General features: G+C 39.6%; 1 protein-coding gene across 1 annotated transcript in view; it reads right to left on the bottom strand.

Moving 5' to 3' along the window:
* Positions 1-13124, bottom strand: part of LOC121353949 (integrin alpha-9-like) — a gene marked incomplete at its 5' end in the record, with an annotated part of 178084 nt that overhangs the window by 115691 nt on the left and 49269 nt on the right. The window contains one exon of the mRNA XM_041468170.1: positions 3530-3685. Within this exon, the coding sequence (XP_041324104.1) occupies positions 3530-3685 (156 nt within the window). The remainder of the gene's footprint in view (positions 1-3529; positions 3686-13124) is intronic.

Raw genomic sequence — 13124 nt, 5'->3', positions numbered from 1 at the left:
AGAGCTGCTCTCCATCATTTACCATTAGTCCTGGCCAACTAGAGAGGTCGCAGGTGACTGGAAGCTGGACAATGTGATGCCCATCCATAAGAAGGCCAAAAGAAAGATCCAGGAAACTACAGGCCTGCTAGCCTGATCTCAATGCCTGACACAATTATGGAACTGAGTGCGACTCACATCTTGAGTGTGATCATGATGCTGGTTTGGGTTTGCCTTTTTTTCTTTTATGTTCTCAGTATTCTTCGCTCATGTATTTGTATCTCTGTAGCCTACTGTACTAGTTAGTTTTCCCAGTAATTTTCCACGGCCTTTCCCTGGGCAGGAAGACAAAACAAATTCCAGAGCTCCAAGCCCCGAGAAGTGCAAAGCCCCCGTGCTATCTTGTTTTTTTTCCTGGAAACCAAGGCCGAGAGCAACTCTTTGAGATACATTTCATAGACTAAGTACAGCTCGTACCAAGGGGGGGCTCCAGAGAAGGGGTTTGACCTGGGAGGAAATTGAATCACCACTTGTCCTCCTAATGAGTGCTTTTTATCAATTATTCTAATTTCCCAAAACCTATATATACTCATCTCTGTGGGGTGGGCTTTTCTGGACATCTCTCCATAACTGCCTCTGAAAACCTTCAAATAAAGATCTGCTCTTATATTATCTCCTTAGTAAAATCATCTTGAGTTTCATTTCCAGCAAGTTAGGAAAAAGGCAACTATCACATGGCACATACAGGACAACCAGGCAATTAGGCCCAGCCAATCTAGGTTTAGGAGGGGCAGCCCTGCCTAACCAGCCTGATCTCTTTTTATGACCAGGTGACCCACTTGGTGGATGTGGGGAAGGCTGTGGATGTTGTCGACCTGGACTTCAGCAAAGACCATCTCCCACAATGTTCTCCTGGAGAAGCTGGCAGCCCATGGTTTGGAGAGGTGCATTCTTTGCCATGTTAAGAACTGGGTAGATGGCTAGGCCCAGAGAATGTTCGTGAATGGTGCTGGAAGCAGTTGGTGGCCAGACACTAGTGGGGTTCCCCAGGTCTCCACTACTGGGACCAGTCCTGTTAAATACGGTTATTGATGATCTGTACAAGGGGATCAAATGCACCCTCAATAAGTTTGTGGACAGCACCAAGTTGGGTGCGAGTGTTGATCTGCTAGAGGGTAGGAGAGCTCTGCATATAGATCTGGACAGGCTGGATCAATGGGTTGAGGCCAGTGGTTTGAGGTTTAACAAGACCAATTCTGGGTTCTGTACCTTGGTCACAACAACCCCTTGCGGCGCTAAAGGCTAAGGAAGACTGTATACCAAACTTTTCCAGCTGAGGAGAACTACAGGGGAATTAATCCATTTCACAGCTAATTAATTTACTTAACAGCTTTTTAAACACAAGTATTTCAAAAAACAGACCTCTGCTTTAAAAAGGTGAAGTTCATCCAAGAAACATGCAGTCTCACTCACCCAGAAGTGCAACACTGGGCACAAATTTTCACTGCAAATCAGTGGCACAGTAGGAAGAGAAGGTTGTGGACATTTTCTATCTCTTCTTTTAACTAACACAACTAAATCTACTGAGAATATTTTCCTAAAATAAAATGGTATCTCCATCCACATAGTAGCTGGTGATTTTATTACAGTATTTAGAACAGGCAGAATTCTAGCCTACCACATTTTGAACTCAAAGATACATTCCTGGATACTACTAAGAACAAGTCCCCACTGTATTTGGCAGGATAGTTTTCTCCTTCTTGGTTAACATGTATTTATGCAGTGGGTATACAAAAATAAATGTTATAGTACAAACCATTTACAAATAACTAAACCAAACGCAGTTCTAAACACACAATCATTTTCCTGAAGGAAGAAGACTTACTCGCTTTTTCCTGTGGATGAAGGTAGCAACTGGATTTGGGAGGCAACAAAGAGGCTAATGGAAAGTCACTTCTGGATCAGCAAGATCCAGGGCTTTTGAAAACAACACAAAACTAGCTATATTTAAAGACATTAGTATTTACACTGATTTTGTCTACCTGACCTCATCTGTGCCATATCTTCTGAAAACAGAAAACAACAGAGTCTTGAACTGGACTTCCAAAACGTAAGGTTCCTCCATAATCATTAGATTCTTTGAAAATGTCAACCCATTATTATATTAATTTTGGTTCCTACTGTCCCTTGTGGCCTTTTAAAACTATTTTGACTTACAAGATAACAAGACTTCTGAAAGAGAATGCTACATTCCAGTTTTCCCATGAACTTAGTCTTTGAGGACCCCAGCACCATGCCTTGAGGCTACTTTATAAGGGCTTTGTCACCATGACTGCCACACCAACTCTGAAGCTCTTGTCACAGCCTTGGCTGAAAGGACACTTCCCAGCATGCCCAGGGTCAAAATCCTTTTCTTACTAATCTAATTGAACAACATCCGGAAAACAAATGAAAAGGATTGTTAAACTGGTTCCCTCCCACCCAAATTGCAAAAGAAAACAAGTCAGAGAAATTCCCAAAGTGTAACCTTTTGAGTTTAAGCCCACTAATAAAAAATATAAGAAGCTTTGTTCATGTAACAGTCAGGTTTACAGCAGTGTTAAAGTTCCGAAGTTCTCCACAAATTCCCATCATATTGTTGCAACAACACAAAATTCATATACACAACAGCCCCACAATCCCTCTTCACAAAAACAAATAATTCTTGAATGGATCTTTCATGCATAAATTTATAAAAATAAAGCATACTTGAATAAAAAGTCATGCCTCTAAAGGGCAAGGATTATAACTAAATACAGTTCAAAATACTTGATTACATAGTGAAGCAAATAAAATGTTTTAGTTACTGTTTTTTTAAGTAGCATTCAGGGACCTTATGAGCAGAATCAGAAAGTAATGCTCCAGATGATGATGCTATCGTATCAATAGAAAATTAATTTGTTAAGGTTAAAAACCAGATCTAACCATCTACTCCAGACAGACTTCTCATAGCTAAAAAAAGAGGAGGGGAGGGGAGGGCAGGGGAAGGGAAGGGAGGGGAGGGGAGGGGAAATGAAGCATGGGCTGTCCTACAATAACAGTAGGAGCAGGTTTCTCTGGCCACATGACTGGATGTGTGAAGTCCTCAAGAAAAGAGAATAGTTCAGTCAGACAAATTTTTTGTTCTTCTGCACACTGTTCTCCCCTCAGACAGTTCCCATGTCCCCTTCTGCACTAACAAAGACTTAACCTGGAAAGAAGGCCAGGACCAAGCCTTTCACAAGAACCTCCTACGTTAAGGGAAGAACCAGAAGGAGTAGGACCTTTCTCATCTTTCCCTTCCCAACACAAACACCCTGAAACAAGAAGTGACCTCACTTTGTGCTGCCCAGCCTTGGAGACTCAAGCCTTTAGTACGTCACAGAGCAGCACTGGAGTTAGTAATAGTAAAGATTGCACAAAAAGGTTACTGTGTGCAAATGACCCAGAGCTGGCAATCCACTTTTAGAGCCACCTCTGCTGTAAGTTCAGCCACAGGACTTCTTAGGAAATAATGTAGTCCAAATCTGACCTGATTCCTTTGTGCTATCTTTTGTCCTTTCTTCCAGCGAAGAATGGGCTTCAGAGTAGTTAGTTCCTTGTCCTCTTTTCCTCTTTCTATTGCATGTTCCCCAAGGCTGTATGATGCTTCAAATACAATTGGAGAGATGACATCCTTGACTCTTTTCTGTATAAGAAGACAAACACATATTTCACCTATGCATATAGCCAAGCAAGTTTCCAGCTACAACAATTATACATTCAATTAAACAAGATCACTTAATTAAATATGCAATTAAACCAGATTGAACGCAGCAGACAGGTTTCTCTACTTCCTTTATCTTTCTCCATGTCAAACAGGAATAAGCACATTACAATGAACAAGTCAGAAGCTAAATTTTTTTTTTTTAAAGTTATTCTTTTGGGATCTACTCTTCAATACACAAAAGCAGAGGAATAATTTGGCCACCTACAAATCAAGTGGTTTTCAATTAAAATATTTTCTTTTAAATTAATAGAAAGCAATTAAATTATTCCTGCAAAAGCAAAGATCAAATAATCTTCATCTCTGAGGTTTCAAAATCCTAGACTTTGACTGAGATCACCTCCAGTGAGCTCCACTCATTAAAAGAACAGAAAACTCCATCTTCCCTTGTTGTTTTGCAATACCAGTGAAATAAATGAATGAGTAAAGGTACTAATGTGGCTATAAAATAGGATTACAGACATACAGGGGCAAGAAAATCCATCTTCCAGCATGCTTCTCAAAGCGAAATTTACAGTTTTCCCCATCCTCAGCACAGCAACATTTCAGTTTGTAAAAGAAGAAAGTTTTTCAATTTCTTTATTTGCATATTGTAGGCTTCATACCAGGTGTATAGAATGGTGCCATATTATCTGGCTGATGAGACAAAAGGATCACCTTTTCTTGTTGCTGGAATGAAGCCATAAAATTCATACCATTTGTCACAACATGCAATGCCTAAATCCAGACTGCTGTGCCAGGACAAAGTGCTCATTGTGTTCTGTTCAGTCCTGATTTCCAAAATCCAATTTACCAGAAAACTTAAGTCCAAATGCTCGACCTTTTCATAGCAAACATTCCTCTTAAATTTTAGTTACTTAAAAACATGGCATTAATTCAGCACAGACGAAATTGAGGCAATAAATAAATCCTATAAATAATCACATCAAACCTCCAGATAGGCCAGCTCTCAACTTTGCCTTGCACTGGTTAGTGGGTTTCTCTAAACACAGCCCGCCAACCACAAGAAGCAATTGAGATACAATGCCTTTAAAATTACATCTTGCAGATGTGGGAAACCTGGGTACTAACTGCCTTTCAGACCACCCTGTTTGATCTGTTTCAAGACAACCGTTTGCTCTCTCCAATATGTTGACTGTCCACAGATCTCTGAAGTCAAAGATTAGTGGCTAACCAAATTCCCAAATCATTGGTATATAGCAAATATCAAGCTGGATGACATTTACCCTTCTGCACCTTCAGCTAGCCCTCAAATTCCCTACCCTAATATGAATGTCTGCCAGCACTCTAAAGTTTAGACTGCACGTTGCTTGGAGCAATTTGTGCTTTCTTGGTAAAGAGCACTGATCAACAACAGACATAGCAGCAGTGGTGATAGCTTGACCTCTTTCCAGTCCCATAAAACAGACTATGCATGATCTGCAGCACTCTTAATCCTCTCAGCAGAAGAGACACTCATGCCTGCAGCCCCTTTCTCAGCTGTATTCCTAGGGTAGGCATTGTACCACACTGAGACTACTAAATAGCAACACTACAACTCACAGAAGCTGTTAGCTTTGCTCTCACAGAAAATCAAGTGTATTAACTTAAGTAAGGATTGTTATCAGCCTATGTGAAGACTTTGTATACAGAGAAACAAGACTATAAAAGAGCATGTCATACAGCAACAGTCAAACACAAACCATCAAGCAAATTGCCACTTAATCCAACTGTATGCAACCAATTATGTAAACACAGAACAATAAAAAGGTATGCAGTGGGTTAAATTCAAATCCACCTACTATTTTTGTAACTTTATTACTGCAGTATGGTAAGAATAAGTATTTAATCACTTCTACATGTTTTAACACTGTCTTGCAGGGTTCAGTCCAATGCCCTTCAAACTCAAAAACTAAGTTTCCTATTGACTTTGATAGACATTGGAGTGCATCTTTATTGTTTGGTGGTGTTCTACTTGATTTTAGTGGTGAAATTGTGACTTCTCCACCACCACAGCCCTGGGAAATACATTTCACAGACCCATTTATCTTTAAGTAAGGATAAAATTACGAATGATGCCCAGTTATTAATTTTGCCACACTCTCCCTTCTGCTCACAATCTTTCAAAAACAAAGGCAACAGTTGATGTAGTTAATTTGGAGGGCGGGGGTTCCCCAGGGAGTCCCAGGAAAGCCCCCTAAGCTGGATGTTGGCTGGCAGCGCCAGGCAGGCAAGGAGACTCCACACAGCTTCTGAGGGGGCTAATTAAATGAGGGTTTACTGGGGGTCCTACCCCTGGGAGCAGCACGGTTACTGAGGGGGAAAGGGGAAAGGGGGAGGGGGAGAGGGCCTAGGGGAGGGAAGGGCCAAGAGAGGAGGAGAAGGGCTAAGAGAGGAGGAGAGGCTAAGAGAGCCTCTGATTTCGGTAGCACAGCTTAGAGGGGAATTCAAAGTGGGCATGGAATAACAATTGGGCCAATGGGATTACAGATACACGATGGTTCAGGACAGGACCACAGGCTTAGGACATACCATACATTTTGCAGGGGTGAGACAGAGCATACCATTTAAATAAAATGCAGTACTACAAACAGTCTGTGGTATTTGTTCTCAGTAAGACAGAGACAAGACAGTTCTGTCTGACCGGTACACAACAGACTGTCTGGAATATGAACATATAAAGAGAATCAGCTTCTTTTATTTTCAGTTTACCCAAATGTATTGCTTCCTGTGTTGAATCATATATTGATGACACAGATAGCTTTTAAGTATTTTAAGATGTCCAAGGAGAAGTCAAAAGATTAAATGCAAATAAGGTTTGAGATAGACTGAAAAATCCTTTACTGTAAAAACTGTACATTTTTTGTATAAGTTGCATGACCTTAATGAACTGGATTTGTCAAGGGAAACGGGTTCCACAAGCAGCTTTTACATGTAATCACCATTTGACAACACAAGGCTTATATGCTTTGGAAGTGGTATAGGCTAAAAACATTTCTGAGCCCTGAAAAACCAAACCTAGCAAATCATAGCATATGGAGAGCACAGATTCAGTAATTGAAAAAAAGTCTTGAAGACACTACAATGTGTGTAATGTACAAGGAGTTCCAATTATGAACAGAAACAACTATGCAACTAGGGTTTAGTAAACAACAGCAATAAATACTTAATCTGTACAGACTGGAGTCACTGAACTGGTGCAAGTTTTCACCATGCCTGAATTGGAAAGCTTACCCTAGCAAATATGATAACAAAAGCTTGCTATCTCCTCTCACAGAACAATCATCTCAAAGAAATTTTTGAATGTTGTGGTAGTAACTGTATATGGCCACATATTCTTTCCTTTTTTATTTCTCTGATTTAGCAGAGCAGAAGAAAGCAAGAAAGCAAATTCTCTGCCAGATTTATGACTGTATTTCGGTTTGACTTTAGTACCAAAAAGTCTTTAGAATCTGAAAAGTGATGAAAGAGCAATGATCAAATGTCACATCTGTGATTCTGAACATAATTTCCAACTGATGATGGAGTGTGATAACTGTAAGAAATAATTTTTTAGTACTATTAGTAGACATGGACTAAGGCACATCAATGACAACACACAAATATAGAGTACAACATCTTAAAGGCACATTGCCTTGGCAGGCAGTCACTGCCTTTTACAACCTTAACTTTAGGCTACCAAGAGCCCACACACATCAGGAATTCAAGCAAATTTGGCTGGAACAAGACAGAGTTTTAGTCAAGGGATAGGATTTATTCTACTCATGGTGCAAGTGGTTGCCAGACAGGATATAATTTCAGCTTTCTTTTGGCTCAGTGCCACTCAGGGGACTGTACATGAGCTCAGTAAATCATCACATTTAATCCCCTTTCTTCAACAAGGCCAAAATCTCCAACAAGGACTCTAGAGAGTGCAAAATTCCATTTTTAATTATGGCCAATGGGCTGAGAAATAAATTGAGATGCAAATATTGCCCACAATCTACAGCAGGAATAAAGGATGAAACACGGCCGATTAAAAGAATGAATATGAACTAATTTTCAGCAGCATCATCTGAAGAAATACACATAATCATCAGGATGACTTCTACAGTTGCTTGGTGCTTTTGTTCATGTCTTTCTGGAGTTTCTCTTTCCTTTCTCTATGGGAAAGTTCTCTGACCTGTCTGGCCTTTTTTGTTCTCTCTCTGACTTGATCCTCAGGATTTTAACCCATGCATGAATTCCAGAGCTTTAATTGAATTCAGCACAGCTTTTCAGTACTTTTGAGAATTAAGTTCTGTTTAGTTAAATGGCAGAGAATGAATTCCAGAACCCATTTTTTAAAACACACAGATTGAAACTTTTAGTCTAAATGTATTTATTTCAGGAGCTAAATAACGAACACGAAAATTAGACTAGGAATTTTTACAGGCTCAAATATACAGAATAAAATTGACAATCCAAATTTAACAGACAACATATTTATGCTGCAAAATGTAAGACACTATGCTAATGCTAATCCAGCACACAACTTTAATCAGCTCATAGGTCACTACCACATAAATACTCAACTCAGTATCAAGAGATAAACAGTTCCCTGACCAGTGATCTCAAAAATTACTCAAATTCCCACCAGCCTTCAGAAACAAAAGCCACTACCGCCACAATCTATCAAATGAAATCACTGCTGTAGGTCTTAATAAACATACATCTTAGCTTATGAAGCAATAAAGATGACAATGCTTGACTTTAAAATTAACTGTCTTCTCCTGTTATCTCAGTCTCCCTCTCTAAACTGTGAGTCATCCAGGGTGCAAGGCTTAAAAGCTGTGCAATTCAATAAGACTATTAATTAGACAAATTGACTTTTAACTTCAAGACAGATTTTCACTCATTTCAAATGAATGAATGTGTACATGTCATTCTAGTACCTGAAAATGAATAAGGAGCAACTTAACTTCCTTGCCCTGTTCCTTGCAACACTTACTAAGATTAGATACCTTGGTGTTAAATCCCAGAGTAAGTTAATACTTTCAGCCTCCTACTAAGCAAAAGAATAACAACCTTTGTCCTCACAAGAGCTTTCCTCTGTCCTCTGCTTACTTTAATAAAGATCTTCTAGGACTTGTAATAAATTAGTTCAAACTAGCATAATTTTAGAGTTGATGTCTCCTCACTGCAAAGGCATACATAATACATTCACGACAAAATCAGCCAGAAAAGATCTAGTTTCCATTACATACAAGTTGGGGATTCTTTAATACATATCTTTTTTTAAGGTTTTAAGATGTTACTGTAGTTAAGAAGAGAAAAAACCCAACTGCAATCTCTTTTCCAGAGAAGAGAGAGAACTAAAAGTGTACTTGATTGGTAAAAACTCATTTACAAAGTTACAAGTGAATTTTTTGTCAAATTAATAGTATATGAAGGCAATCAGAGGCCTGATGTTTCAATCATACATGCTACTGTTTTAAGATCTTGTGACAGCTACAATTTAAACATGTGAATAGCCTTTGTTGCTAAACTTAACTATTACAAGACTTCTGAAGAATCTCGTTTAGAATGAAAAGAAAAAAAAAAAAAAGCGAAGTATTTGCAGGGTGTCACATGCCCTAATGTTATTTAGGGTTACCATTCAAAAGAATGGGAGTGCTTTCTTTATCCTCTTCCTGCATGCTTTACTCCAGCACACAACTGCTTCCATTAGGTCAGCAACTCCTCTTGGCACACACACCAAAAAGTGAAAAGATGTCCTGGAGAAAGAAAAATCAAATCCTAAATCTAGTTAAATAAACACCAAGTGCCTGGGAGCCTGTATGCATTGAGAGAACACCCTGAGACACTGAATGAAGAGTTGGAAATCAAAACCCAGCCTGAGCACAGTCTCACTGTGAGTCTAAGTGCTCACCATCCTTGTGCACCTGGATTCCTGCTATCAGCTGGCGAGTCATAAAGGTATTACTGATGTGGGCATAGGAGAAATTGCAATCAATAGTGCAAACATTCCATGTCAAAGGTTACAAAGGCTATGCAATAATATACTATGGATAATCCTCTCATGGTAATCAGTAAGTACAGTTACTGCCTGCCATCCGAAGTCGGTATTATGTATTAGTGATCTCAGATCTTGACTTTCCAGCTCTGGACTAAAATGCATTATGGCAATATAGTTTCACGTTCTTTTTACACATTTGAATGTCAGGTCTTTTACTGGATCTACTGTTTTCAGTTATATTTTTATTACCCGTTCCCTTTCTCTCTTTTATAGTTCACTTTCAGACTTTCATGGGGGTTTTTTAGATGAAAAATACTGAAAATTCCTTCACTATCTAAAATCATGTTACTTCCCTTTGAAGAAAACAGACCCATGGGTTAAAATGCCCAGCTTTTTCCTGGTACCAGGCAAAGCACAACCAATCTGCAATATATGACAAGACATCGGCAATACTAAGAACAAAAAAATACAAATCCTTAGAAAGCCCAGGAGCTGATGGGTATTTATGAAATCAAGATGTGGACTTACGTGAGCAAAGAGAACACAAGAAGAAGGAATAGGGGCAACAATTCAACCTTTTATTTATTTCATTCTCTTTTTGAAAATATAATATATTTCAGCAGGGAATAGTATTCAGAATAGAAACAATAATCAAATCTAGACTCTTCCTGCATATATGTAACTTACCATATACTCTTTTTTTTTCCCCACTGGAGTTTCCACATGTCATATACCTCTGATACAATGTTTTATCAAAAAAAAAGCTTGAAAGAGATTTCCTTTAAAGGTGTCTTAAACTATACTGAGTGGAGAATAGGAATTAGTTCAACTACCTGTTTCCTTTTATGCAGCATTTCCCTCCAACCCTGATTGAGAAGTCAAACACAGTAGGGCTGTGTATGAAGCTGTTAGAGGAAAAGGAGTTTAAGATCCTTGGCCCCTGAGTCATCATATATGATAACAGGTCTGCTAGAAGATCAACACACCAATGGACCTGGGCAAGTGTTGTTAACTACATGGTTAATTTCAGCATTCATATACTGTTTTTTTCTTGCTCACTATCTTGCTACCTTCTTATATTCTATTTGCTTGTTCACTCTCTTGCTTCCTTCCTATACACATCTGGATAAAACCAGTTGTGTGTATGTGTCATACAACAAACTTCCAGTGCAAAATCTCTCACACAAGCTGTCCTCAGAGCCAAGGACTGGGATGACAATTGACTCTCCCAGCCCCTTCCTGAGGCCATAGCCCACAGCAGTGGTCAGGAGCCCTCCTTACGGTCCCATGCCCCTTTTGCTGCATGTGGTACTTCAGACTGAAGCCATAATGCAGCTCAGCAGCTGATACCTGCTGTTTGATTGGCGCTGAATAGCACTGTGCCCCCCAGTCTTTCCCTGAGTTCTATCTGCTTCTTCACAGCCATAAGTAAACCTCTGACCTACACTGTAAGAGACAGCAGACATCAGCATTCTTCATTCCCTTCTTCTCATGATGGTTTCCTTCTTTCTCTTGAAAAAAAAAAAATGGCAGAAGCACCTGGGCATATTTCAAGAGCCAACAGCAAAGTAATCAAAAGGCTTCTCCCAGAATCTCTATTCAGGACACAGGAGAAGGACATGCTCTTCTCCTCAGTGTTTCCCACTGACCATCTCACAAAGTACCTGACTAAATGTCTCCTCCCTTTTGGAGATGCCTGTCACTTCTCAGGGAAAATAACCATCTAAGACAAGTTTATATGAATTGAGGCAGGATTCTCCACTCCTTCATGCATATGAGTCTGTAGTGGATTAAGAATGGTATTCCCCAATTTAGTGTTCCCACTGAATCATTCCAAACCATGCACTGCTTGCTTAATCTCCTCTTTCTCTCCTTCTCCTGCCTGCAGTGGGCTGGAGAGGAGAACCAGAGGCCCAAAAGGGCTGAGATAAGAACAATTTACTGGAAACAGCAATGAAATAAGGCAATGAACAGTAGCAGCAACAATACAAATATGTACAAAGAAAGAGGCAAATGATTCACATGTTCACCATGAGGAAAAGCTCCAACAATACTCAACCACTCCCTCTGCCACATTATGTGAACCAGAAAAGGGGCCCCTTTTCCCGTTACTGGAAAATTACATGAGCTGGTACAGAATAACCTCCAAGTTACAGCCATGCCCCTTGTGGCCACTGTCAAAATTAACAGTCTGGACTGGTACCAGGACAGGATCCTGGGGCACATTTTCTCTCACACTATGTCACTTCCAGCAGGTCACCTTACTATCAGTAGGTCAAACATCTATGGATGAGATTATCCTGCTACATTCCCTAGAATTGCAATGGATTTGTTTGAGAAAAGCATCAGTCTCTACCAAGTGACACAGATGTCATTTCAGTTTGAATCCTGGTAGATCCTGTTCAGGTGGATGGAAATCTGCTAGAGGAGTGAAAAGGCAGTGGACAGAAAGACTGGATGGCTCTGAAACATCACAGTAGCAGTGGAAAATATATTTTGAGAGATACTTCATTTTAGTCACTTTTTTTTCCTGAAGGCCTGACAATATGATCCTTATGATTCTTTCAATGCTGTTGTTACAAGAAAGCATTTCATCAATACAACTTTATAAGAAACACACATATGTATGAAACAAGGAAACATTCTAGTTAAGCCCAGGTTCCTGTAAAAATGTACAGGAAAATAGTAGTATTGTGCTAGGATTCAAAGTAAGCAGAATCATCCTGAGTAGAAGAGGATAGCTAGACATGAAAGAAGGTTAACATCAGTGTTTTTACTGACAGTAAATTTAGTAAAGTAGAAGTGATAGAAATGCTCCTTGGAACTCTTGCAAAGAAAACAACATACTATTCAGCATGCCTTCCTGTCTGCATGCATCTGAAAGAGAGAGGCAAAGTATATGAGAAGAATGATGTTCTTATAGTTTCATTTACAAACTATTGAGATGAGAACAGACTCCTTAGGAAATCTAGAGATATTTACACACAAAAATATAAATCCTTCTTTAGGTAACAGGAAAATAGGTAGAACACAATGGGAATCTGGGAGGAGTGTTGCTGTAGTGGTTTGACCAGGCTGAATACCAGATGCCCACCAAAGCTGCTCTATCACTACCCTCCTCGCTGGACAGGGGAATGTTATGATAAAAGGTTAATGAGCTGAGACAAGGACAAGGACATCCAATGACATCCAAGGAAAAGGAGTCACTGATTACCATCATGGGCAAAATAAACTAGACTTGGGGAAATAAACTGAATTTATTTCCAACCAAATTCAGAGTAGGATAATGAGAAATAAAACAAAATTTTAAAACATACACGTTTCCCATCCCTCCCTCCTTCCCAAGCTCTACCTCCTCCACCATCCACCAGAGTGACACAGGGAGATGGCGGGGGTGGGGGGGGG

This window comes from Pyrgilauda ruficollis, unplaced genomic scaffold, assembly GCF_017590135.1.
Source record: "Pyrgilauda ruficollis isolate IOZ18807 unplaced genomic scaffold, ASM1759013v1 scaffold213, whole genome shotgun sequence".
NCBI classification, from domain to species: Eukaryota; Metazoa; Chordata; class Aves; order Passeriformes; family Passeridae; genus Pyrgilauda; species Pyrgilauda ruficollis.
The sequence above is the reverse complement of the archived record's forward strand: the minus strand, read 5'-3'. Positions and strand labels throughout refer to the sequence as shown.